This window comes from Tamandua tetradactyla, chromosome 5 (genome assembly GCF_023851605.1).
Source record: "Tamandua tetradactyla isolate mTamTet1 chromosome 5, mTamTet1.pri, whole genome shotgun sequence".
In the NCBI taxonomy this organism is placed as follows: Eukaryota; Metazoa; Chordata; class Mammalia; order Pilosa; family Myrmecophagidae; genus Tamandua; species Tamandua tetradactyla.
This window is the reverse complement of record NC_135331.1, coordinates 87165504-87190807: the sequence shown is the minus strand read 5'-3', so window position 1 is coordinate 87190807 and position 25304 is coordinate 87165504. Positions and strand designations below refer to the sequence as shown.

The 25304-nt window shown below is 48.5% G+C and overlaps 4 protein-coding genes across 5 annotated transcripts; 2 read left to right on the top strand and 2 right to left on the bottom strand.

Annotated features, from left to right (window-relative positions):
* Positions 1–2488: 2488 nt before the first annotated feature.
* Positions 2489–11279, top strand: NCR3 (natural cytotoxicity triggering receptor 3). Its single transcript, XM_077159404.1, is given in 6 exon segments — positions 2489–2537; positions 10318–10350; positions 10353–10475; positions 10478–10558; positions 10720–10818; positions 11176–11279. Coding segments are annotated over 6 exon segments (489 nt in total).
* Positions 11280–11533: 254 nt separating this feature from the next.
* On the bottom strand, positions 11534–14349 carry LST1 (leukocyte specific transcript 1). Its single transcript, XM_077161326.1, has 5 exons — positions 14250–14349; positions 13151–13284; positions 12794–12892; positions 12433–12455; positions 11534–11768 (listed from the first exon to the last, which is right to left on the bottom strand). The coding sequence occupies exons 2-5, from the start codon at positions 13164–13166 to the stop codon at positions 11616–11618; spliced, it is 291 nt and encodes a 96-aa protein (XP_077017441.1). The 5' UTR covers positions 13167–13284; positions 14250–14349; the 3' UTR covers positions 11534–11615.
* A 2853-nt stretch (positions 14350–17202) lies between these two features.
* On the top strand, positions 17203–19223 carry LTB (lymphotoxin beta). 2 transcript variants are annotated; one of them, XM_077159196.1, is made up of 4 exons: positions 17203–17454; positions 17827–17956; positions 18049–18141; positions 18604–19223. In XM_077159196.1, exons 1-4 carry the CDS (start codon positions 17254–17256, stop codon positions 19056–19058), a joined length of 879 nt encoding a protein of 292 aa, XP_077015311.1. In that variant the 5' UTR covers positions 17203–17253; the 3' UTR covers positions 19059–19223. The 2 variants fall into 2 exon arrangements, with proteins under 2 accessions (XP_077015311.1, XP_077015312.1); XM_077159197.1 differs by having other exon boundaries at positions 17206–17454; positions 17827–17872.
* A 2361-nt stretch (positions 19224–21584) lies between these two features.
* On the bottom strand, positions 21585–24513 carry TNF (tumor necrosis factor). Its single transcript, XM_077159195.1, has 4 exons — positions 24115–24513; positions 23490–23535; positions 23266–23313; positions 21585–22925 (listed from the first exon to the last, which is right to left on the bottom strand). The coding sequence occupies exons 1-4, from the start codon at positions 24298–24300 to the stop codon at positions 22504–22506; spliced, it is 702 nt and encodes a 233-aa protein (XP_077015310.1). The 5' UTR covers positions 24301–24513; the 3' UTR covers positions 21585–22503.
* Positions 24514–25304: the final 791 nt, after the last annotated feature.

The window sequence follows — 25304 nt, the reverse complement described above, 5'->3', positions numbered from 1 at the left end:
GCCCCGGGAGCTGTTTTGTACTGTTTCTGTTCACCTATTAGTTGATTTGGAGTCGGAGGAACTAAGACGCATGTACCTTACTAAGACACCATCTTGGATCTCGCACTAGTTTTGTTTTGAGATGATGAGGGTCTTACCTAGCAGTGGGAACAAAGAGGTGGAGTGAGATACCCTTGATATTTCAGAGGCAGAATGGACAGGACTTGGAGATTGTTTGGATGAGGCAATTCAGGGGGAAGGTAGAATAGAATAAAAGCTCAAGCTTTTGCTTTAAGTTGCTGGGTGAATTCTGTCTCCATTCCCTGAGACATGGCATATAGGAGGGTGACTAGGTTTGGATAAATAGTGGTGATTTTGAGGTGCCTATGGAATACACAGGGGCAGAGGTCTAGAGGAAAATTAAATATTCTAGACCCAGATCTCAAAGAATAGGCCCAAGGAGGAGATGTAATAGCGGACAATACCCAGAGTAAGCAGTAGTTAAAACTGGATGTGACAGGGTAGATAGCGGAGAAGCTTATCCTACCGAAAGACATGCCTAAGAGTTACTTCTGGACCTCTGTTGTTGCTCAGATGTGGCCTCAGTCTCTCTAAGCTCAGCTCTGCAAGTGAAATCATTGCCCAACCCCCATATGTGGGACATGACATCCAGGGGTGAGTCTCCCTGGTGACATGGGAGATGACTCCCAGGGATGAATCCGGACCTGGCACCATGGGGTCAACAATTCCATCCTGATCAAAATGGAGGAAAAGAAGTGTAACTAATAAAGTATCAATGGCAGAGATAGCTCAAATAGAGTCAAGAGGCCACTCTGGAGGTTGCTCTTACACAAGCTTCAATTCGACTACCTATAACCTGCTATACCCCAACCAGGACCATTCCAGCCAATCCTAAAGAACACCTAGGGCAATATATAAGATTCCACAAGAGTTCCATGCACTAGAATAACTTTCCAGATATCTACAACCTCTAGATGGGTCCCTGGTCCAGATAAGTCCTGAATTCTCGAGGGCCCAGCCTCTTCAGAGCATCGGATACTTCCATTGCCCTACCCCATATTAGTGACAGGCCCTTCCAATATGAAAAATTTAGAATTGCCATAGCCTAAACACCCCTAAAGGAAGGGTTGGAAAGATCAAATGTGATGGTGGAGTTATACAGTGAAGATAGGATTTAACAAATGAATATGAATGCTGAATCATTGAATTGATATCTCTTTTAGTCTCTAGCATCTTAGAGCAGCTAGAAGTAAAAACCTAAAATTGTGGAATTGTAACCCATGTTAAACTCTGAAATATGTTTTACGAGTAATTGTGGTGCTGTGCTTTGAAATTTATTGCTTTTTTGTATATATGTTATTTTTCACAAAAAAGAAAGAAAAAGGTCAATTCTAATGATAAAAAAAAATATTTAAGCCCTCTAGCCTCCTATATTCTGGAGCAACTAGAAGGAAAAATCTGAGAGGATCGTATGGTGGCCCATGATAGGCTCTGGGATCTGTCCTGTAACTACTTGTTGGGGAGTGCTTTGAAAACTATTGCTTTTTAATTTCTTTGCTTTGTAAATATATGTTATACTATACAATAAAAAAGTTTTTTAAAAAAGCAAGAACAAAAAACAAACAAACAAAAAAAACTAGATGTGACGATTGCCCAGATAAGGTAGATGCTCAAAATTGGTTGAATGAAAGTGAAAGAAACAAAACCAAAAAGTCCTCCAGTAGGATATTCTGTTGGAAAACAAGTGTGGAGGGTACAAGAGGCTGAGAGGGACTTAAGCCTGATTGCATCTATTTTCACTGTGAAGGAGAAGATGAAGATTCCAAACTGGAACAGTTTCCAGGGGAGACGAAATCCAAGATGTTGGTCATGTAGAGTCAAAGCAAAGGCTGGAATTGAGGAGATAAAAGGACTCTGGAGTTAGGGTATTGAAAAATCATTTGCAAGGCTTGTACAAGACTGTTCATGGCAGGTTTATTCATAATAGTAAATAAATAGTAAATAATAGTAAATAAATAGTAAATAAATAGAAACGACCCAATTTTTCCTGTCAGGTGATTGGATAAATGAGCTGTGGGACCACAGCTACTACTCAGCAATTGAAGGGAATGAATTACTGATACATGCAATCCCACATGGATGAATCTCACAGACATTATACAGAATGAACGCGTATATTTTATATGCTTCTATTTATATGAAGTTCAAGAAAAGTGATCCTATAGTTATAAATCAGTGGTTGCCTCTGGGAGGGAGAGTTACCAAATAGGGGCATGAGGGAACTGTCTAGGATGATGGAATTATCTCAACACCTCAATTGTGATGTTGTTTATATGGGTGTATATATCATCATGGGTGTATATATGGGTGTATTTACATCATCAAACTGTACAATTAAGATCTGTGTGTTTTCCAGTATGTAATGATATCCAAGTGTTCAGCAAAGGTCATTTATGTAAACAATGAGTGGGAGATTGCACAGGTCGAAATGGAGGGGGAGCTGGAGAGTCAGGTGCCAAAGCTCGCCATGGATGGGAGTGAGGTGGGACAGTAATAGCAAGAAGGAGGGATGGAGAATGGTGAGATCAGATGCTATGGACCTCAGAGGAGAAGTTCTTGTCAGAGGCTGCATGTATCATAACTGGGAGCCATTAATTAGCTGGAAAACATTTATAAGAAATTGGCCAGAAAAGAACTGATCTGCATCTCACCCCTGCTAATACTTGGAGGAGGAAACTCCAGGTCAGGTGGAATCACCTGTGCTAGGGGATGCTGGCCATCCCACCTGTGTTTTCACCTCTTTTCCTGTTCTGGGCTTGTTTGGAGTTTATTGCCCTCCCCACCCCCTGCCTCTCAAACCAGCTCCAGTTGGATGTTAAAGTTAGACCTGAGACCTATGCACATCCATTTTGGAACTTTTCTATTTGTTGACTTTCCTCTTAAGCATCTGGTAAGAGTTCCTTTTGAAAACTTCCATCTTTATGTCCACCAAACTGATTAGTGCAGTGGTTCCCGCCCTGCAGGGTCCCAGAGTTACTGCAAAGGATCCATGAATCCACACACATATCAGGATTTATTCTAGATGGACTAACAAAATATCCAAGCACTATCTTTAGGATTTACAGCATTCCCAGACATTACAAATGGGTTGGGAATCCCTAAGGCAGAGAAAAGATGTGGAGCACACAATGCCCTTGAATTTGGGCGTGGTTATAACACTGGTCATCTAAGCCAGGGACTGGAGAAGAGCTGAGGGCTAACCCCCTGAGCACAGAGTCCAGTGGGTTCCGAAAGTTGACAGGTGCTACTCTCATTTTACAAATATGTGGGGAGTAAAGTCAGGACTAAAACCTAGGCTGCCTTGGCTTCTAGGGCTCGTTGCCCTGGATTTAGAGTAGTTCTATGTGATTGTGTCTGCATTGTGATTGTAACTGTAATTCGTGTAAAATTCACTAAGTAGACTCACAATGTTGTATAAGCATCTCCACTGTCTAGTTCCAGAACTAGGTCATTACCTCAAATGGAAACCGCATGCCCATTAAGCAGTCACTCCCCATTTCCCCTCCCCAGCCCCTGGCAGCCACTATTGTGCTTTCTGTCTCTGTGGATTTGTCTAATCTGTACATTTCCTATAAATGGTACCAAATATGTATATGGTCTCTTGTGTCTGGCTTATTTCACTTACCATGATGTCTTCAAGTTTCATCCATACTGTTGCAGGTGCCAGGACTTCATTCCCTTTCACGGCTGAATAATATTCCAGTACATGGAGATCCTACATTATACATCCATCTGTCGATGGACACATGCGTTGTTCCCACCCTTTGGCTATTGTGAATAATGCCACTGTGAACATTCGTGAACAAGTTTTTTTTTTTAAATATTTTTATTGTAAACAACAAGCGAACATACAAACGTTCTTGACATACAAACATTCTTGTCATGATTACAATCAATGGCTCACAATACCATCACATAGTTGTATATTCATCACCATGATCATTTTTTTGAACATTTGCATCACTCCAGCAAAAGACATAAAAAAGAAAAAGAAAAAACTCATACACGCCATTCCTGTTACCCCTTTTAAGTAAGGGGTTTTATCCTTAGGCCGGTTGCCCATTGCCACCCCCCACCCCCAAACCATGGACCTCTTACACAGTTGAAGTAGAAGAGACGATTTTCCCTTTTCCCCACACTGATGCTTTGGGGCAGGGATGGGGTGTTGACAGGAGGAGGCAGCTAAGGGACTGGGCAGAAGCTGAGGGACGGCTCCTGAGAAAGCAGGGAAAAGCCGCTACTGGGGCTCCAGGGCTCCCCATGCTTTGTGACCACCAGGGGGCAGCCTTGCCTGGCTGTGGCACCTTGGCTCTGGGAGGCCCCCCCCCCCCCCCCCACTCAGCTGAGGGAGCGACTGAATCCGTCCTTCTCAGATTGTGTGGGGGTTGTGGTTACCCAGTTGGCTTAGAGAGGTTAAATGATTTGCTCAGGGTTATATAACTAGTATTGGGGGATTTGGCATTTGAAACCTGCCTGACTCCAAGCCAACATTTTTCTGTTAAAGTTAAAAAAAATTGTATTGCAGTAATATATATATATCTATAAACATAAACTTGCCATTTTAACCATTTTTAAGTGTTACAGCTCAGGGGCATTAATTACATTCACAATGTTGTGCAACCATCACTAACATCCATTACCAAAACTGTGTGTGTGTGTGTGTGTGTGTGTGTGTGTGTGTACGGTCCAACACTTGAACCTGGGTCTCCCCTGTGGCAGGCGAGTATAATACCACTGAACCATCCATGCACCTTTGCTAAAACTTTTTCATTACCCCGAATAAAAACTCCCTAACTACTAAGGAATAACTCCATTCTCCTCTCCCTTCCCAACCCCAGGTAACCGCTAATCTATTTTCTGACTCTATGAATTTGCCTGTTCTAGATAACCCATATAAGCGGAATGGTGCAATGTTTGTCCTTCTGAATCTGACTTATTTCACTTAGTGTAGTGTTGTCAAGGTTTGTCCATTTTGTAGCATGTATCAGAACATTAGTTTTTAAGGCTGAATAATATTTCATTGTCTGCATATGCCACCACATTTTCTATATTCATTCATCTGTTGATGGGCACTTGGGTTGTTTTCACCTTTCGTTCTTGTGGATCATGCTGTTATGACCACTAGTGTACAAGTACCTGTTAGAGTCCCAGTTTTCAGTTCTTTGGGGTATATACCTAGAGGTAGAATTGTGGGGTCATTCTATACTTAATTTTTTGAGGAACTACCAACTTGTTTTCTACAGGGTTGCACCATATTCCATTCCCACCAGCAATGCACGAGGGCTCCTTTTTCTCCACATTTTTGCCAACACTTGTTATTTTCATTAAAATAATTATAACATTAGCCATGCTAGTAGGTGTGAAGTTGTATCTCACTGTGGTTTTGATTCCAAACCAGGATTCTTTTTAAAAATATTTCTTTTTGTTGTAAAAACTTAACATGCAAACATACACTCTTGACATAAAACATTCCATACATGGCGTACAATCAATGGCTCACGATATCATCACATAGTTGTATATTCATCACCATGATCATTTTTTAAACATTTGCATCACTCTAGCAAAAGGATTAAAAAGAAGAAAGAAAAAAGTCATACATACAATACCCCTCACCTCTCCCTCTCATTGACCACTAGTGTTTCCATCTACCCAATTTATTTTACCCTTTGTCCCCCCATGATTTATTTATTTATTTTTATCCATATTTCCTGCTCATCCATCCATACCCTGGATATAAGGAGCATCAGACACAAGGTTCTCACAATCACACAGTCACATGGTAAATATTGTATCTTTATGCAGTTGTCTCCAGGAATCTAGGCTACTGGAACACACAAGCCAGCATTCTTAACATTTAGCTACTGCCTCTTCAAGAAAAGGCTCTGAATCACTGCAGCCTGAAGAGTGGGGACTGGCCGTTCTATGAACATATCATGAAAGAGCCAGAAATGGAGGCATAAAGAAAAATAGGTATGAGTAATAAAGGACTGGTGGTAGAAGGCTTGCCTGCCATGCTGGAGACCTGGCTTGGATTCTGGTTCATGCACCACCACCACCCCCTAAAAAACAATAAAAGAAGCAAAAGAGAAAGTGTGTGGCCAGGGCTGGGCACATTTCCCTTGGCGTATTACAGTCATTGTATGTGCAATATTATTTTGTGTCACTGTGTAAACTGTACTAATCCATGCATAATCTTGGAGTTACACATAATGTAATATGTCTCACGTGTGTCTGTAAAAGTCACTATACATTTCCTGTGCTGGACACTTTGTGGGTCTTAATAAATGTTAGTTAAATGGTGAATAAATTAAGAAATTAATGGATTTCCCAGTGGATGACATGTTTCTGTAAATAAAGCAGACCTCCACTAGGGGTGTAGCCTCTAATGGAGATTTCAACATGAATGTGTCCGATCCTCTCCGTCAGCTGCACTCCCTGGCAAATCACCCAGGTCATCACAATCTGAGTGAAACGGGTGATGGACAGGCAAATTCAGCTTCCAGCAAGGTCCCTACCCTACTCCCGTGTCTCCCTCCCCCATCCCCATCAATCAGCTTGAGTCTCCTAAGCCTTTTCACTCTAGAAATTTTAGAGCAACCTAGGGGCAGGCCAAACTGGAAGGAAGGGGCAAGGCTGAGGGATGCTGGGTCCTGCTGGGTAGTAGGGACCGGAAGTAGGTTACCGTGTGTCAGGTCCAGGAGAGCTCCTGGAGGTTTGTTCTTGGTAAAGGGCTGGCCTTCTTGAACCTTGCAAAGCAGGGAAACCACATCCTGGTCTCGCCTGCCCGCCCACTCTTGTGTTACCAGCCGTCTGTGCCCCACCCAGTCCCTCGCACACTTAGGCAACCTGCCCACCAGGGGCCCACACCTCCGAGAAACCCAGATAGTGCCACCAGCAGAGCCCTCTATTCTCAGGGAGGCATGTTTGTGACGCCCAAGTCCCCAGGCAGTTGAGATCCTTGGCGAATGATGTGCAAGGCTGGCGCGTCGTAGAAGCTCCCCCCCGACCCCCCCATCAGGTCACTGAAGACCTGGACAGAGCTGTGGGTTGTTCCTCCTCCTCCAGAACCTCCCCCTTTGCCAACTGGCATGCCTTCCGCAACGGCCTGGTTGCTGTTGCTCGTGTTTATCGTGGTCCATCCGGGTGGCAGGGCTTTTATCCAGGATCCTGAGGGGTGTTGGCCTGGGAATAGGGAGAGGGAGAAAGTCTGGACACACAGGAGTCCAAGGGAGGCAGGCTTGATGGGAGCTGAACACTGAACCCTACGGAGTGGAGAGGAGAGGAACACCTAGGGTCCTCCATAAAACTGACCCCCGATGGCCTCTCCCAGGTCATGGCTTCTTCCATACCCCAAGCTGACTTCTCTGTGGCCTGGCTGGAAGCATCATCCCCAGCTTCCATCCTAGAGTCTCTCTCCTACCTAGGCAAAGTTGAAAAGCCCAGTAAAAAGGCTTTGAAGGAAGGAAGGCTTAAAGGATGTATACGTTTGATTAGGTTAATAAGCTTATTGAACCAGGTTGATTATCTAGGGCCTAGATATATAATTGGGAGTTTGAGAGACCTAATTAAATCTAAGGAAAATTTCTTAATAAAACTGACTATAATTAACTAAGAGGCCTTATGAATCAGACATATTTATGAACTAGATGCAATGCTTCTAAAAGTGTGAATTCTGGATCAGTAGCTTTAGTGTTGTTAGGGAACCTGTTAGAAATGCAAATTCTCAGGCCTACTGTATCAAAAACTCTGGGAGTGGGGCCCAGGAGTTGCATTTAACAAACCTTCTGGGTAATTCTCATATATACTCTAATTTGAGAGCCACTGAAACAGAAGAATGCCAGGTAAATTTCAGTAACTAGGAAATTTCATCAAAGATTTTAATAATTGGTTTAAATCATTAATTTGGAAAAATTAAATAGGGTTCCCAACCAATTACAGCCATGCCTTCACTGGGGGATTTAATTAGTTAATGCTCTTTAACAATAAACAAAGCAGCAAGAATGGTTTATCATAAGACATCATTAGGGCTAAAATGACACCTGGAATAATGCAATTAATTATATTAGTTAATGAAGCAGTCACATTTATTAATAAGTTTCGATTTCACTGCACCAGTTTAAATTTCAATAAGACAAGTAACTAGTGAATGTAGCTGGAGGAGAGTGAGAGTTGATATAAGAAAGAATTCGAAATACCGTTTAAGATGGAACCTTGAGTAGAGCATAAGATTTTGTATGTTTGTCCAGAGTAATGTCCCAATAAATCCCAGACTGATTTGAAGAGTGAGTAAAAAAGTATTTGCAAAGTCCCCTTGGGGGAATGGTGAGAAAGGGGGAAAATTCAACTTCCCCAAGTGGAGAATTCTTGATATTCTCACAAGCAGTGGGGACAACCAGAGCAATAGGCTGAGCCCCCAGTCTTGGGGTTTGTTCATATGAAACTTAACCCCACAAAGGACACGTCAAACCTACTTAAAATTAGGCCTAAGAGTCACCCCCAAGAGAACCTCTTTTGTTGCTCAGATGTGGCCTCTCTCTTCAGCCAACACAACAAGCAAACTCACCGCCTGTTCTAGTTTGCTAGCTGCCAGAATGCAATATACTAGAAACAGAAAGGCTTTTAACAATGAGAATTTAATAAGTTGCTAGTCCAATTTAAGGCATCCGGGGAAAGATACCTCGGTTTAAGAAGGCCGACGACGTTCAACGTTTCTCTCTCAGCTGGAAGGGCACATGGCGAACATGGCAGCATCTGCTGGCTTTCACGTGGCTCTACCAAAAAGGGACTCTCTCCAAAATGTTTCCTTTTTTAAAGGATTCCAGTAAGCAACTCCACCTTCAGTAGGTGGAGACACAGCTCCATGGAAATCATCTAATCAAAAGTTACCACCCACAGCTGGGTGGGTCGCATCTTCATGGGAACAATCAAAATGCTCCCACTCAGCAATATTGAAAGAGGATCAAAGGGCATGGCTTTCCTGGGGCCCACCACAGATTCAGACCGGCACACCGCCATCCCCCTGTCTACGTGGGACATGACTCCCAGGGGTGTGGCCTTTCCTGACAATATGGAACAGAAATCCTAGAATGAGCTGAGACTCAGCATCAAGGGACTGAGAAAACCTTCTCGACCAAAAGGGGGAAGAGCGAAATTAGACAAAATAAAGTGTCAATGGCTGAGAGATTCCAAACAGAGTCGAAAGGTTATCCTGGAGGTTTTCTTATGCATTAAATCAATATCACCTTGTTAGTCAAGATGTAATGGAGAGGCTGGAGGGAACTGCCTGAGAATGTAGAGCTGTGTTCCAGTAGCCATGTTTCTTGAAGATGATTGTATAATGATACAGCTTTCACAGTGTGACTGTGTGATTGTGAAAACCTTGTGTCTGATGCTCCTTTTAGCTGCCTTATCAACAGACGAGTAAAACATACGGAATAAAAATAAATAATAAGGGGAACAAATGTTAAAATAAATTTAGTAGATTGAAATGCTAGTGATCAATGAAAGGGAGGGGTAAGGGGTATGATATGTATGAATATTTTTTTGTTTTGATTTTATTTCTTTTTCTGAATTGATGCAAATGTTCTAAGAAATGATCATGATGATGAATATACAACTATGTGATGATATTGTGAATTACTGATTTTATATGTAGAATGAAATGATCATATGTTAGGAATGTTTTTGTTTGTTTGTTGTTAAATTTTTAAAAAAATTAATAAAAAAGAAAAAAAAAAGAAATACCGTTTAAGAAATATTAAGAAATTAGGAGGTGCAAGGATAGTTCAGTGGTAGAATTTTTGCCTGCCATGTGGGAGACCCGGGTTTGATTCCTGGTCCATGCACTTCCCCAGAACAACAACTACAAAGCAACAAAACAACAGCAACAACAAAAATTCAACAAATGGTGCAGCAATGACAGGATAGTCATATGGGAAAAAAGTGAAATGTGACCCCTACCACACAGCATACAAAAAAAAAAAAATAGTTAAGAAATTGGTAAAGAGGAGAGGGTTCAATGAGGCAGGTTTATCACCCAAAGCGCTCAGCCCATGTGCCCTCTGCAGGGAGGGTGGGACAGCTGGGATATTGTGCTCCACATTCTCTTGTCCTTTCTTCTTGCAGTGACTAGGTTTTCTGTCTGTCCCCCGGGATCCTGTACTCTCTGGGCGTCCCAGGTCCCTGAGATTTACACCTAGGAGGGTGTCGCCACCTCCCTGACCTGCTTCTTCAATGCCAGCTAATGGAGCCCAGCCACTGGCTCTGTCACATGGCACCCAGACAAGGTGGTCCAGGGAAAGGGGTGGGGAAGGGGACCCCAGAGTTCAGGGCCTGCCTGAGGTCCCTTGCCTCTGCCCATTTCCTCTGTGACCACCAGGTCGAGCTGCACGTCTGAGACACCGGAGGCCAGGACGAAGAGTATATGCGAGCCAGGTGGAGGTGCTGGGTCTGGGCATTGGGACAGAGTGTGGGACTCTGCTGGTGGTGGAGAGAGGTGAGGTGCCGGGAGGCTGGCCTCCTCACCCAGAGGCCCCGCTTGGCAGTGTCCCTGGAAGCTGGAGGTCCCCTGCCGTCTGTCCCTCTGCAAGCCTGTGCACACCTCTTCCCCAGGGCAGCCTTCACCAAGCCCCCTCCCTTTCATTGCCCACAATGAAGGATTGCCTCAGCTCCGAGCCAGCTTCCTTTGGGTGGGATTCTGCGCCTTCAGCTTTCTCTCTGTGGCCTTGGGCTCTGCCATCTATTACCAGGGCAGAGGTGAGTAATGGAGACAGGGGCATTGGCGGAGGGGATGGGAGGGGCCGTAAGAGAGCTGGAGGAGGGACAGATGGAGACCGAGAAGAGGAAGAGAGCAGCTGGCAAAGGTGGCGGCTGCAGCCCTGAGGCTTTCCTTGTGGGCACTTCTGCCAGGGCCCTGTCCCATGGGAAGGGCCTATCATGCCTCAGATGGTCTCCCAGGAGGGATTCCACATCCAGTGATCCCAGGCCCTCTTCAAGAAGCCCCAGTAAATCCCTCTCTGCCCCACCACCGACTCCTCCTTATGGGCCTTATTTTCCTCTCCATTCTCCAGAGGCCCCAGACTTTTAACCCCTCCTGCCACCAACCAAATTCAGCTGAGATGTTCCAGGGTGATGCTCCCCAGCCACTGGGCCTAGAGCCCCCTGCCCCCACCATCCTGGAGCTGGACAGGCCACCTCTCCAGGCCCAGGCAGACTGAGGCAGGTTCTCCTGAGAAGGGGGGTTTATCAGATCTGATTATTCCTTCCCACGGACGGTCCTATTCTGGCCAGATTACCCCAAAACACTCCCTTCTGGCATTCAGGGGAGCTGGGGTCCCTAAAAATCTTTCTTGACCTAGTAAATCGCCACTGGACCCCAAGGTGGGTCGGGATGAGGTAAGCCACTCAAATTTTGGTGGTGGTCATTTTGCACAGGGGCTAGAGATGGACCGATAAGGCTGAGATGCAGAAGGTGGTGAGAGCACAGTCTTTAATGGGTGGACCGCTGGGTGACTCTGCCCAGGTGCCTGGGTAGAGGAGCTGGCTAGGGGTGCTCAGGTGGGTTTGTTCTTGGCAATGCAGGCATAGTCTGTGCTGGGGTCCTTCTTGGCACCCTCCTCTTCTCCTTCGCTGTGGTCGGGACCCCCACCACCGCCCGGCAGCCTCTGCAGAGATGCGTAGTGGAGCTCCTGCTGGGAGGACGCAGTCTGGGGCAGCACAGGGGGTTCTGAGGGGAGGGTCGCGGGAGGAGCCTCCCCCCTGCCTCCCTCTGAGTTTCTGCTCCCACCTCCCACTTTTCTTACCTCCTTGCTTCTCTCCCAGTCTCCCCACTTCTTGCTCCCTCATCTCCCAAAAGCTCCTCTCTCTCTCCCTGTCTCTCTTTTTCTCTGCTGTTCTCTTGTTCTCTTCTCTCGTTGCCCTTTCTCTTTGTGTTTCTCTCATTTTTTGTTTCTTTGTCTCTCATTTTCCCCTTTCTTCCTCTTTCCTGTCTTCTTTTCTCTTCCTATCTCTGTTATTTCAGCCCTCTCTTCTCATTCTCTTTAAAATAAAACATTTTTATTGAGAAATCTTCACACACATACATTCCATACATTCATACAATCACATCATCACATAGTTGTGTATTCATCACCATGATCATTTTTAGAACGTATGCCTCATTCCATCTTGCATTCTCTTCTTTCTCTCTTTCTGCCTCTCTCTCACACATACTCTCACTTTCTCCATCTCTCCGACTCTCTCATTCTCCTATTTCCTCTCTTGTTTTCTCTTGGTCCCCACCCCTCATCTTCCCCCTCGCCCCATCTTATCCCTTATCACCCACTCGGTCCCTCTCTGCCCCTCCCCGCCCCTCCCAGCGCCCAGACTCACCCGGCTCCTTTCCAGCCTCTTCACTGGAGGGAAAAGAAGCAGCACAGAATGGATGTCTCCTTGTGCATCTCCCAACCCTCCTCTCTCAGGGTCCTCCCCCCGCCCCAGGAACTAAGCCCCCATCCCCGGCCGCTAGCTAGGGGTGTTTCCTCATCCGCGGACCCCTGAGTGGTTCCCAGGGCCAAAGCTCTTGCCTCTGTCTGGGGGTACTCTCCCCTCACCCCTCGCCCCAGGTCCCCCATCCTCCGCACTCCAGGCTTGTCAGTATCGCCGGGAACTTCTGGGAAAGCAGCAGGAAGCGGTGCAAGAAGGGGGCAGCATGGGGGCTGTGGGTGAACGGGGAGGGCAGGGTGGGACTCACCTCTCCGGTGGAGGTGACACACACAGGCAGACAGAACGACCACAGCCAGCAGCAGGAACCCTCCCAGCCCCAGCCCCCCGTACAGTAAAAGGCACAGCACTGTGGAGACAAGGGGTGAAATAGAGGACCCATTTTTCCCCTCAGCTGACGTCGTCCTCAGGGTTGCTGGTGAACATCCCGGCTCTCCTCTCCAACCGTTTTAGAGGCGGAAAAATAAACCCTCAAGGATTCTTCACTCTGGATCGTGTTATTTCCCCTCCTCTCAGTGCCACCCATCCCTTATCAGTTATCCCGCCTCATCATGGAGACCCTCAGGGGTCTCACAAACCTCCCTGTCCAGAAGGGAAGGCCCCTTACCCTTTGTGCAATCCATGGCTTCATTGGCTAGCCTTGGTTCACCGACTGCGGACTGGCCCCGAGGGCAGCCACGCTAGCCCCGGCCCCGGCAGGCTAAATGGCCTTGGGTGAGTCACATGCCTCAAGTTCCTCAACTGTGAAATGAAGGACCTCTGTGACAATCGTCTCCCTGGCTCAGGGGCCTCGCCTTGTGTGCCAACACTGAACTGGGCACTCTCCATTCGTCACCGCCAACCTCCACAGCAAAATAGGGTAGTATGGTGCCCATTTCCCAGCTAAGGAAGCTGAGGCTTGAACCACTGACTTTTACAGGGACACCCAGCTCCAAAGTGGGGCTGCAGAGCTGGGCCTCATTCAACACCAGATCTGTCCAGCTCCTTTGACCTGGGTTGACCAGGTGGCTGGCCCGTTGGAGTCTCCTCAGCATTGGATGGCTCCTGGCTCTGGTAAGGGAGTTGGTAGAGGAGAAGGAGGGAGGGTGTGGAGTGAGGACTGATGAGGACAGAGGGGATAGTGTCCAGCCCCTTTGGCAGCTCAAGAGAGCAACTTGGGAGAGGGGGCGCCTCTTTGGCTGCTGTCCAAGGGTAGATAGAGCAGGGGCTGAAGTGGGGCACAGAAGGTAGTCTGGGGCCTCTAACTTCCCCTCAGGCACTTCCTGTCCTCCAACTGCTAGTTCCTATTTGAGGGCAAAGAGGGGGCTGCTGGCTTTACCCCAGAGCCTGCTGTACTGACCAGAGTCTGGAAACGGAGACCCTGTAGGGCTCAAGGGGAACACCTGGGTGTGTGAGCGTGTGAGCGTGTGTGTGTGTGTGTGTGTGTGTGTGTGTGTGTGTGTGTGTGTGTGTGTGTGTGTGCGTGCGTGCAGAAGCAAAGTTGTGGTGAGGAGAGAACTTGGGGTGTCCAGTGGGATAGGAATGGGGTGTTTTTCATTTCTTTGGGGAGCAGTGCCCCAGAGGCTACAGAGAAGATTCTTTTAGGGCCCGGGGAACCTCAAACTGATGTCCTCTCTCCTCCCATCTCAGCCTCAGCTCACTTTGGGGGGTATGGTTCCTCCCTCAACAACTCTCCCCATCATGGTCCCTGCCCACTCCTGGCTTACCCATCTCCTATGGCCTGCAGGGCAGAGGGACTCCAGTCTGGCTAAAGCTTCCTGGGCAGAGAGAAGTGTTGCCACCTCGGGCGTTCCTCTGACTTTAACTTCCCCCTCCCCCCCACCCTAGGCGCCTCCCAGGAGAAGTTGGGCTTTGTGGGTTAGGGTTGTGATATCTTTCCTTTCAGACTCCTGGGGCTGTAATTAGGCCTGTAATCCCCCTCACCTCTAACCATCTTATTGATCCTGGGAGTCACTGAATGTTCACCTCCTCTAAGCAGCTTTCCCTGGTTAATTTTTCCCCAATTACCCTTTACACGGCATCAGCTGAGAGCTCATGATCTCTGTGTATGGGTGTGGACACACACCCCAACTTCCACGCCAGCCTGGGAGCTCTGGTAGATTGGGGATGACTTTCCTGACCTTCTGGAGTTATATCCAGCAGGGTGCTTGGCTGGCTGATTAACAAACAGGAGAGTCAGAGACAGCCAGACTACAGCTCCATGAGCACTGCCTTGACATATAGGATACAAAGTTGATGAGAGGTTGGTGCTTGAGTAAGGGAGCAATCCAGGTGGACTTCCTGCAAGAGGCAGCATTCCAATGCTGAGCTCAGGACCAAGGAAGGACAGTGATCTGAACCCCTCTGGACAGAGACCTGGGTGAAGGCCCATTAATGGCACATAGGGTTGAGAGATGGGTGCTGGAGGATTGCATGCCCAGTCCTTGAGGAGGATGGAGACTGGTGAGCCCTTGTGCAGGAGTGGGAAAGGAGGGGTCTTGTGCCTGGGTGCACATGCATTTGCATTTCCTTCCCCAAATTCAGCCTCTTTCTGCTACTTCCCCACCCTTACCCTAGCATACCCTTGCAAGACAATAGGACAATACTCAATTTTATTGTTTTAACATTTTAATATTTAAAGATTCAAAGAGAGAAAAATAGAAAGAATTGTGCAATGAACATATTCCTACCACTTAGATTCTACAATTAATGTTGTTATATTTGCTTTACCACATATGTCTATCAATCCATCTCATTTTTTGATGCCTTTCAAAGTTGCAAACATCCAGACATTTCACCTCTAAACCACTCAGCATGCTTATTATTGACTCAGGTTTTGTATTTATTTCCTCATTTCTTTTTTGAGAAGTTTGGGGAAAGTAAAATTTGCATACAGTGAAATGCACAAATCTTAAGAGAATATTCAGTTTTAAAACTGCATGGCTGAGAAGTCAGACCGCCGGAGTTCAAATCCTGGCTCTGCTACGTGGTGTGTGAACTTCCAAAAGTTGCTTAACTTTTCTGTGTCCCAGTTTCCTCTTAGGTTTTTTTTTTTTTTCAGGATTAAAGGAGTAATTATTTATGAAGTGTATAGATCAGTGGCAGGCACATGCTAAGTGTCTTTTGTATATTAGCCATTATTATTGTTGTCATTTTATTATTATTATTACTCTGAACACACAGAGATGTCATTAAGAAGAGGAGATGTAGGGTATTGTACAAACAAACAAATGAAAACCCTGATTATATAAGCCTAGAGTAAGTCATTTTATGGACTAGAAACTCTCTTAATGTCTTCAGGATAAACCTGGGTTAAAAGGAAAAAAAATGTTTCTCAGCTGCTGCTACTTTTAATAGACAATATAGTAAACCAGGCTTTAGAAAGTCTCATTTTAATTGAATGTGCAAAAAGAAAAAGACCCTTTCTCTTTTCTTATAGAAATATATACTCTTTTATTCTAAATAGAAGCCAAGAAAGCATGGGTTTAAACTTTCGTAATTACTGTTGAAAAAAAAATCCTTGTAAAGTTAAAGATATTTAAAACATCTCAGTCCTTATCCTGTCCTGAATGGGCCATTGATAAAAATATGAGAATCTCTAAATATATCACAAGATCTGACATGACTACAATAAGAATCTTTCAGGTTTGCATTATCATTTGAATTATTTATAAAATAAACCAAGAGTTTGAAACTGCCAAGATGAGATAGGAGAAAGTAAGAGAAAGTGAGAACTGGAGTGAGAAAGAGAGATGAATGATTACTCAAGCAAAAATAACCTTCGTGGATGAACTTTTATGTCCTCTAGTTCTATTTCATTTCTAAAATTTCTAATTTATATGTCTTATTTCCTTATGGCTAACCTATAACAAATAAAGTAAATTTAATATTTAAAAAAAATAAAAAAAAAAAAGAAGGGGAGATGATCTGGGACCACCTCTAACTTCCAAGGCTGGTCTTTCCTCCTTTCAACTCCTATCACGTTACTTACCTATGCCATCCATTTGATCCTTGTTGCTTTGTTTTGCTCATTCATCATTCATTCATTCTCGTCCTTTCGTTCATTTATGCATCAGCATTTAGTAAGCACGCACAAATGAATGAGAATCATCCTAGATTGCAAAGCTCCCTGAGGCTGGGGCAAGCCTCTTCCCTCTCCTGTCTGTACTCCTCCTAGGAAAGGAGGCAAGCTGCACCTCCGTCCTTCCTCAGTGAATCAGGTAGTCAGAGGCCTCTTCAGCTGCCAACACTGTGGATTGGCTTGACTTTGCCTTTCCCACTCTCAAGAGGGATCTAGGGGTGAGCAAGGGAATGAGAGGAGGAGGTCCGCTCTCTGTGCACATATGTTCTTCTCAGGGACTCAGACATCCACCGCTCAAGACGGTGGATTTGTCCTCCTACTCCAGCCCATTGAGGTGTAGAAGGATGCAGAGCTCACTGGCACTTGCAGTCCTATGTTCTCATTGCAGCCTTACTGCCTGACTCTGCAAACTACCTTTCCTCCCTGGGTATTTTCCCTTCTTGCTGAGCCAGGAGATCTCTAAGCCCCCCTCCAGCTCTACCCTGAAAACCTGTCTCTTCACCCCAACTCCTTCCCCAATTCAGAGAACCCAGGCATCCAGCTGCCCCGCCCTAGCTCTGGGTAAACAGGAAGCTGGGTGAGGGGAGCAGGGGTTTGTGGAAAGTCCCAGCCAGGTATATGGGTCTAGAGTGGGGCCCCACCCCTAGAGTATGAAAGCCCCCCTGCCCTGGCCCTGGCTCAGAGTCTCAATGGGGGCACTGGGGCTGGAGGGCCGGGGTGGGAGGCCCCAGGGAAAGGGCCGCCTTCTGTTGGCAGTGGCAGGAGCCACTGCGCTGGGGACACTGGTGCTGGCTGTGCCTACCACTGTTCTGGCTGTGCTGGCCCTGGCTCCCCAGGAACAGGGAGGAGTGGTGAGTGACCGCAGCAGGCCCCAGAGGGCTGTATCTTAGGGATGCTATGCCTTGGGGCTGCCCACCTGCCTCATCCCTGCTCAGCTGGCGCCTCTGTTCCGGGTAGGGATGTCTCTTCTGTCGTTTTACCCGCTTTCTTTCCACATTCTTGTGATGCTAATTTGTCCTGCTGTCTCCAAGCCCCCTCCTGGTTGTTTGTGTATCTATCTCCCTCTTCTTCCTCACACACATCTCGGGCCTCGGTCTCTCAGCCTGGCTCGCACTTCCTCCCAGGAAGGAGTGCTGGAGGTCGGGCTGGTGGGAGAAACCCAAGATCTGGGGATGGGCATGAGCTGAATCTGAATTCTGGGCACTGTGACCCCACCCACCCAGGTAACAGAGACTGCTGACCGAGCGGGACAGAGCGAGCAACAACTGGGTAAGAGCAGCCCTCCCTCCATGCCTCAGGGATCTCCAGCTCCTGTTCTCACCCCCCAGACAGCCTCCTCCTCCAGGAATCCAGGTGCCCCATTCCTGCGCCCAGGTACTCTGTCCTCTCAGGATCATGCGTGGGTGGCCACCCAACCCCAGTCATGGACTCTTCACCCCTTCTAGGGTCCCAAGAGCTGCGGGAGGAGGAGGAGCAGGAGGAAGAGCAGGAGGAGGAAACAGACCCCAGCCCCAGGTTCCCGGCTGCCCACCTCATAGGTAAGGATCCCAGAGGCCGAGACAGGCGTTGAAATAGCCTGAGAGAATCGAGCAAGGATCCAAGGGGCTCCCCTCAGGGCGCCCAGCTGCTGGGGGCAGTTGGGTTCCCTCTGCCTCGTTATTCCAGTGTTCAGAATCTCTCTCCACCTCCTCTGGCTCCTGAAGCGCCCAGCTTTCCGCTCAGCCCCCATTCTCTAGCCTCCCTCCCGGAGGAGGCAAAACCCGGCCTGTATCTTCCCAGCGCAGCGCGCCGCACCCCACCACGGTCTCCTCAGTCCCCGGCTCACACTCACTGCAGAGGAAGCACCGTCACCCCGCACCCCCCCAACCTCGGCCGCGTCCCCGCAGGGGGCTAAATGCGCCCCCCACAACTTCCTGCCCACGTCCCCAAACGTCTCCTGCCGACCCTCCCCCGGATCGCTGCCTTTAGGATCGGCTTCCCAGAGAGCCCCTTCTCCGCAGGTTCTCGGATGAAGGGGCAGGAGTTGGGCTGGGAAGCGAAGAAAGAAGAGGCCTTTCTGAGGAGCGGGGCGCAGTTCTCGGGCGCCGGGGGGCTGGCGCTCCCGCAGGACGGCCTCTATTACCTCTACTGTCAGGTCGGCTACCGCGGCCGCGCGCCCCCTGCCGGCGGGAGCGCCCTCGGCCTCTCGGTCACGCTGCGCAGCTCGCTGTACCGCGCCGGCGGCGCCTACGGGCTGGGGGCTCCCGAGCTGCTGCTGGAGGGCGCCGAGACCGTGACCCCGGTTCTGGGCGGGCCCGGCAGGCACCAGTACGGCCCCATCTGGTACACGAGCGTCGGCTTCGGCGGCCTGGCGCAACTCCGGAGGGGCGAGAGGGTGTACGTCAACATCAGTCACCCCGATATGGTGGACTACAGGAGGGGGAAGACCTTTTTTGGGGCGGTCATGGTGGGGTGAGGGCCGCCTGCGTCCTTGGGAAAGCGACTGTGTGTGTGAATCGGCCCAGATATTGGGGACCCAGATGCTCGGGACCCCACGGCGGTGGGAAAAATGTCGGTGACCCTTTGGAAACAGATCTTGAGCCTGATGAAAATAAAGAACGTAAAGTTCCAGGGCTGCCAATACGGGTTGCTGAAATGCTAGCAGGTCTTAAATCAGAGCGGGTGCACAAGGGTTGGTTTAAATCATTCTCTGTATTTTTCTGGTTGCTGGAAACAATTCATAACGAAGCCTCTCACCTCGGCTCCCTGGGTTTGGGTCTGTGGGTCCCACCGACTCCCTGCCTGTGACCTGCCAGGCGGGGACATTAGCCCATGTGGAGGGTAGAAGGGCTGGGATGTCTTCAAACTCCAAAGCAGGGTCTGCAAGCATGCTCAGAGCCATCTGGTCCCTGCCAGACACCTGCATTGTACTCCTTTCTCCCTCCCAATCGATTGTTGCCTGGAAAGACAAGCACTGCTTAGAAAGGCCCAACTGCAGAGTACACTCAACATGGCTGAGGAATGAAGAACTTAGGGGCCCAGCACTTCACCCCTGAAGATCTCTTTAGCCACTGCCCAACAGTCAACTCTTTTCCCAGGCGCCCACAAGGTCTGAAGGGAGGTGATCCTAAGAGAAAGTTGGGCAGAGTATTTGAAAGAAAGGGAGAGAGAGAGAGATGAGGTGGATGAGGAAGAGCTTGGAGACACCAGGGAGAGCCTCTGGGAAGGAGAAAAAACTATGGGAGGAGGAAAAACTGATGCCACCTGGTTCTTTCTGTCCGGGGTGTGATGGAAAGTCCTCACCTCATGTTCTCACTTCAGGTCCTCTTTCCCATAAGTGGGCAAGGGGGTGGGCAGGGTGAGTAACAGCACCCCCCTCCCTCATGACCGACTTTCAGCCCAGGTCTGGAGGAGGCACAGGGGTCCCAAGGCCCTATCTAGGTCACCCCAGTGGGTCACCCACCCCTGTGGCACACTGCACGGTTTCCCCCTGCCTGGCAACCTTGAACCGGAAGGAAAAGCCCAACTTCTGAACCCTGTGGAGGTTCCCACTCCCTGGGTCTCCATCTCCGACTCTATTATTTGTCTTTGGACCTGACTCCGGAAAAGAGCTCCTCCTGGGGGTAGGAATAGGGTGACATTTTTCTTTTTAGTCGTGCTCCTTCCCTTAACATTCACCCAAAATTGGTGAGACTGAATCGGCCTATGGACCCTTCACCTACATCTTATTGCTCATGTTTTATTTGCTTCAACTTCAACTGAGAGAATGAAAGGGGGAGAATGGCTGGGGGGCTGACTATCTGACTCTTTTTTTTTTGCTTCTCAAAAGGAAATTTATTAAGTTGCAAGCTTACAATTCTACAGCTGTGAAAATGTCCAAATTAAGGCACTGACAATAGGTTACCTTCACTCAAGAAAGGTTGATGAAGTTTGGGGTTTTTCTCTCAGCTGGTAGGGCACACGGCTAGTCCACTAGGTTCCTTGTTTCATGAACCTCCCCCAGGGGCATTTTAATTCTTCATCTCCAAAGGTCTCTGACTGTGTAGACTCTGTTGGTTCTGGTGGCTCTAAAGCTTTTTCCAAAATGGTTCCTTCTTTTTTTTAAAATTTTTGTTGATGAAACCAAACAACACGAACATTCTTAACATATGAACATTCTAAACTTGGTGTGCAATCAACGGTTCACAATATCATCACATAGTTGTATATTCATCACCATGATCATTTCTTAGAACATTTACATCACTCCAGAAAAAGAAATAAAAAGAAAAAAGAAGAAACTCATATATACCATACCCCTTACCCCTCCCCTCATTGACCACTAGTATTTCCATCTACCCAATTTATTTTAACGTTTGTTCCCTTTATTATTTATTTATTTTTAATCCATAGTTTTTACTCATCTGTCCATACCGTAGATGAAAGGAGCATCAGAACAAGGTTTTCACAATCTCACAGTCACGTTGCAAAAGCTATTAAATATCTGACTCTTGCACCGGGTAAGGGGAGAAAGCCAGAATTCACTGGGGACACCTCAGTGAATAGACAGAAGTTAGGTCTGTTTCCCGGTGACTGTATGTGAGGTGAACGCTCCCATCCCTCTTTCATACATCGGTTAAACGACCAGTTCGGGTTACAAAGTCAGGAGAGGGCTGGGTGGGTGGCCTGGGAGCATGGGATTTGGAGCCCAGACACCTGAACCTCTGGAAGTTCCTTGGCTGTGATTCAGGTGCTTTAGAATGTGGCTCCTCCTCAGTTCTCTCAGCCCTGAGAGCCCAGCAGCCGGAAATCTTACCTGAGAGGCAGGACTTTCCCCTCTGAGAGGGATTGGAATTCCCAGAGACGGAAATTCCCATGCCCTGAGGGAGAGGTCTTTGGGTGCAGGCTCCTGTTTCCTGGGAGAGGGGGATACTCAGCAGGGCTTTGTTTGTGTAGGGTCTCCTGGACCCCAGGTGGTTTGAGAGTCTTAAGAACGGGGCCCTGGGGCCCTAGGGGTGACTCCTAAGTCCTCTTAAGAGTGGACTTCCGAGAGCAGCCTCTCTCACCCCCAGGAGGGAAGGGGGCAGATGCAGTATTAATTCCAAGAAAGAGACCAATGTTTCTTTTCTAAGCAAACTTTATTTCTCGCCACTGACATGTAGGGCGGTTACAGACACAACTCCCCTGGGGAGCAGAGGTTCAGCGATGTAGCGACAGTTGGTCACCAAATCAGCATTACTCGGACAACTTGATCAGATAAATATTTCTTAAAAAAAACATAAGCAAAGAGAGGCACGGAGGCCAGGAGGCCAGGTGGGAACAGCCTACGGTTCAGCTCCGTTTTCATAGAAAACATGTCTGAGCCAAGGCGGCCTCTACGTTGGGCCCCCCCGGGACATCCCGATCTCCCAAATAAATACATTCGTCATTTAATAAATAAATAATAAATAAATAATAAATAACTGCTAGTGCAAACATAAATAAGAGGGGGACCATCCTGTGTGGGGAGGGGCAGGGGCTGGGCTACCTCCGAATTTGGGGGAAAAGTTGGGAAACCTCTGGAGAAAGGGAGGTCTGACGTCCACTCATGTCATGGTCTAGGTGAGGGACGTCTGAAAGTGTTCTGGCCAGAACCAGAGGCTCTCCAGCTACCACATTCCAGCATCCCAGGCTCCATTCAGGGATCCAAAGCTGAGTCCCCATTGGGTTTGGGAAGCCCCATTTTGAATTCTAGATGGTGGTCAGCCCACCGCTGTCTAGGCCACATGTCGTGGCCTTCAAAGGTTTCCACGTGTTATTGTTTAAAAATTATCAGGTAGGGGCCCAGCCCTAAGCCCCTAATTCCCTTTCTAAGCCAGAAGGGGAGGAAGGAGTCTGAAGAAATGGATAACAAAGGTCCTGGGGTGAGTGAGGGGACAGGGGAAAATGGGTGTCCATCCCCCTCACAAGGCGATGATTCCAAAGTAGACCTGTCCAGACTCGGCGAAGTCCAGATATTCGGGCAGGTTGATCTCAGCACTGAGTCGATCACCCTTGTCCAGCTGGAAGACCCCTCCCAGGTAGATGGGCTCGTACCAGGGCTTGGCCTCGGCCCCCTCCGGGGTCTCCCTCTGGCAGGGGCTCTTGATGGCAGAGAGAAGGTTGACCTTGGTCTGGTAGGAGACAGCGAAGCGGTTGACAGTGTGGGTGAGCAGCACGTGGGTGGAGGGGCAGCCTTGGCCCGTGAAGAGGACCTGGGAGTAGATGAGGTACAGCCCATCCGAAGGCACCACCAGCTGGTTGTCTGTCAGGTCCACCCCATTGGCCAGAAGGGCATTGGCACGCCGGCTCAGCCACTGGAGCTGCCCCTCGGCTTGGGGGTTTGCTGGAGGGAGGGAGAGAGGGCAGGAGAGGTGAGTCAGTGTGATCCTGTTAGTGGGTTCCAGCCCCCACATCCTGGCCCTTAAGTCCTGCTCAGCCCCCGCATCCGGTTCCTGTCCCCTCTGTCTGTCTTCCCACATCCCTTTTGGACGTGAGGTTCTGAGTGGCCTCCTTAAGGCCTCTGCTGTTCCTCCCCCTTCCCTCTTGAACTCCATGAGTCCTTTTCACACTGTCTCTAGATGTCTGTCCATTCTCAGCCTTGGGTTAGCCCCCACAAGCCTATCCCTCCATGTCCCCAGCTACTCTCTCATCCTACCCCCAAGACATGGTCTCAAAATTCTTACCTACAACATGGGCTACAGGCTTGTCACTTGGGGTCCGAGAAGATGATCCTGAGGAGGAGAGAGGAAAGAAAAAGGTGAGACTCTTAAACTTCCCCCCAAATATCACCCACCTTGTCCTCCATTCCTCCTCCTCAATCAATATCTCCCCCTATGGCTTCCATCCCAGACCAACTGCCACCCCCACCTAAACCCAGAATTAGGAGCAAGGCTTTGGAGGTACTTACTCAGTGTCTGGGCCAAGGGGTTGTTGAGATGAAGGCCACTTCGAAACTGTTGGAGAGAAGGAGAAGTTAGCCTTAGAGAGAAGTCGCCATAAAAGGAGAAAGAGCTAAGCTGCTGCTTATCCTGCTTACACTCTACCTGGCCTGAGTTCCTGGTTCATTTCATTCATTCATTTATTCACTCATTCATCCATTCAACAATGTTTTCATTGAGTGCCTTCCCTGTGGCAAATACCCTATCTTCATTTTTCCTTATCTCTCTTTCCCTCTCTTTATCTCTTTCTGTTGTGCTATCTTTATTCATATCAACTTATTTCTTCCCCTGCTCTCTACCCACACCCCGCATCTCTCTCCACATCTCTCTTTATAACTGCTTGCTCATTGTTTTTGGGTTTTTTTGCTTGCTCATTCTTTCATTCATTCAGCAAATCTTGAGTCAACTCCTTCCATGTGCCAGGCACCCAACTGCTCCATATTTTCTCTTCCTCTTTCTCCTCTCATCTCTCTCTAGCTTCCTCCCCATCTTTCCTCCCAGTCCTTTTCCACCTATGCCCCTCTCTCTCACCCTCTTTCTCCCTCCCTCCTTCTCTCTGGATAGGAGAAGCTGGAGAGCTGGCGAGGTGCTTACCTCTTCCTGCTGAGGGCCAATCACCCCGAAGTGCAGCAGACAGAAGAGCATGGTGGCCCCTGCGACCAGCAGGAAGGAGAAGAGACTGAGGCACAAGCACCGCCTGGAGCCCTGAGGCGCCCCTGCCTTCCTGGGGAGCACCTCCTCGGCCAGCTCCACGTCCCGGATCATGCTTTCTGTGCTCATGGTGTCCTTTCCAGAAAGGTTCAAGTCCAGCTGGGAGATGGTGGAGCCCTGAGGCAGTGTGTGTGTGTGTGTGTGTGTGTGAGAGAGAGAGAGAGGGGGGAAAAATATCCCGCCCAGCTGCTTGTCTGAGGGTGTGGCTCTGAGGGGTTTCTTCCAGGGGGGTCTGGAGTTGTTTCTCTCCCTCCCAGCTGGTCTCCTGGTGTCCTCACTGAGAGAGCTTCTGCTGGCTGGGTGTGCAAGCAGCTGCCTTTATATACACCCTGGGGCTGAGAGGAGGGCGGGGAAAGGCTCTCATTCAACCAGCGGAAAACTTCCTTGGTGGAGAAACCCATGAGCTCATCTGGAGGAAGCGGTAGTGGGTCCTGCACCTTCTGTCTCGGTTTCTTCTCCATCACGGGGGCGGGGGTTTGGAAAGTTGGGGACACCCAGGCATCAAGGATACTTCCACCCTCCCCATCTGGATTCTGAGGGGGCTTCCTGGGCTACTTTCTGATGTAAGTGTAGGACCCTGGAGGTTGGACCCCAGCTCCTCCCTACCTCCCAGTTGTCATTGCTTCAATGTCTGTTGGGGATCAGGTCTGTGACCTGTTTCCCTATAATCTCCAGAAAGGACTTGCATGAGTGTAGAACTAGAAAGAGAAGGACAGGAGGGTCTTCAGAAAGCTGAGTCCATCATGGGGAGAAAACTTGGGGCTAAAGGCCTGTGACTGGGTCCTAAGGCATGTGTTTGGGTCCTTGGGGTAGGGTGGGGGGAAGGAGGTGGGGGAGAGTAGATCACTTGAAGTTGGGGTGTGGAAAGGGCTTCTGGAAGGACTGACTGGGAGGAGCAGGGACGAGCCTGGGACAGCCCCAGAGGGAGTGAAATCAACCCTGGGAATTCACAGACCCCACCAGGGCCTGCCTTCTCCTTTCATTCTGACCTAGACCTCACACTGCTGGTTTCAGTCTTGGCTCCCAGGAGGTCCCTATTTTTTGTATGTGAAGTCCCCATCTTTCAGAGCCCC

Bases quoted from the DNA above. Each gene is read 5' to 3' on its own strand.
- LST1 (XM_077161326.1), bottom strand. The intron at 12,456-12,793 runs GTGAGTCCCACC...TTTTCCCTCCAG, and splicing joins GTGTCACCTCCACCGGAGAG to TGAAGAGGCTGGAAAGGAGC. The intron at 11,769-12,432 runs GTGAGTCTGGGC...GTGCTGCCCCAG, and splicing joins AGAGGCTGGAAAGGAGCCGG to ACTGCGTCCTCCCAGCAGGA.
- LTB (XM_077159196.1), top strand. From the start codon at position 17,254: ATGAAAGCCCCCCTGCCCTGGCCCTGGCTCAGAGTCTCAATGGGGGCA. The intron at 17,957-18,048 runs GTGCCCCATTCC...CACCCCTTCTAG, and splicing joins CTCCTCCTCCAGGAATCCAG to GGTCCCAAGAGCTGCGGGAG. The intron at 18,142-18,603 runs GTAAGGATCCCA...CCTTCTCCGCAG, and splicing joins CCCGGCTGCCCACCTCATAG to GTTCTCGGATGAAGGGGCAG.
- TNF (XM_077159195.1), bottom strand. From the start codon at position 24,300: ATGAGCACAGAAAGCATGATCCGGGACGTGGAGCTGGCCGAGGAGGTG. The intron at 23,314-23,489 runs GTAAGTACCTCC...TCTCCTCCTCAG, and splicing joins CCCCTTGGCCCAGACACTGA to GATCATCTTCTCGGACCCCA. The intron at 22,926-23,265 runs GTAAGAATTTTG...CCCTCCCTCCAG, and splicing joins GCCTGTAGCCCATGTTGTAG to CAAACCCCCAAGCCGAGGGG.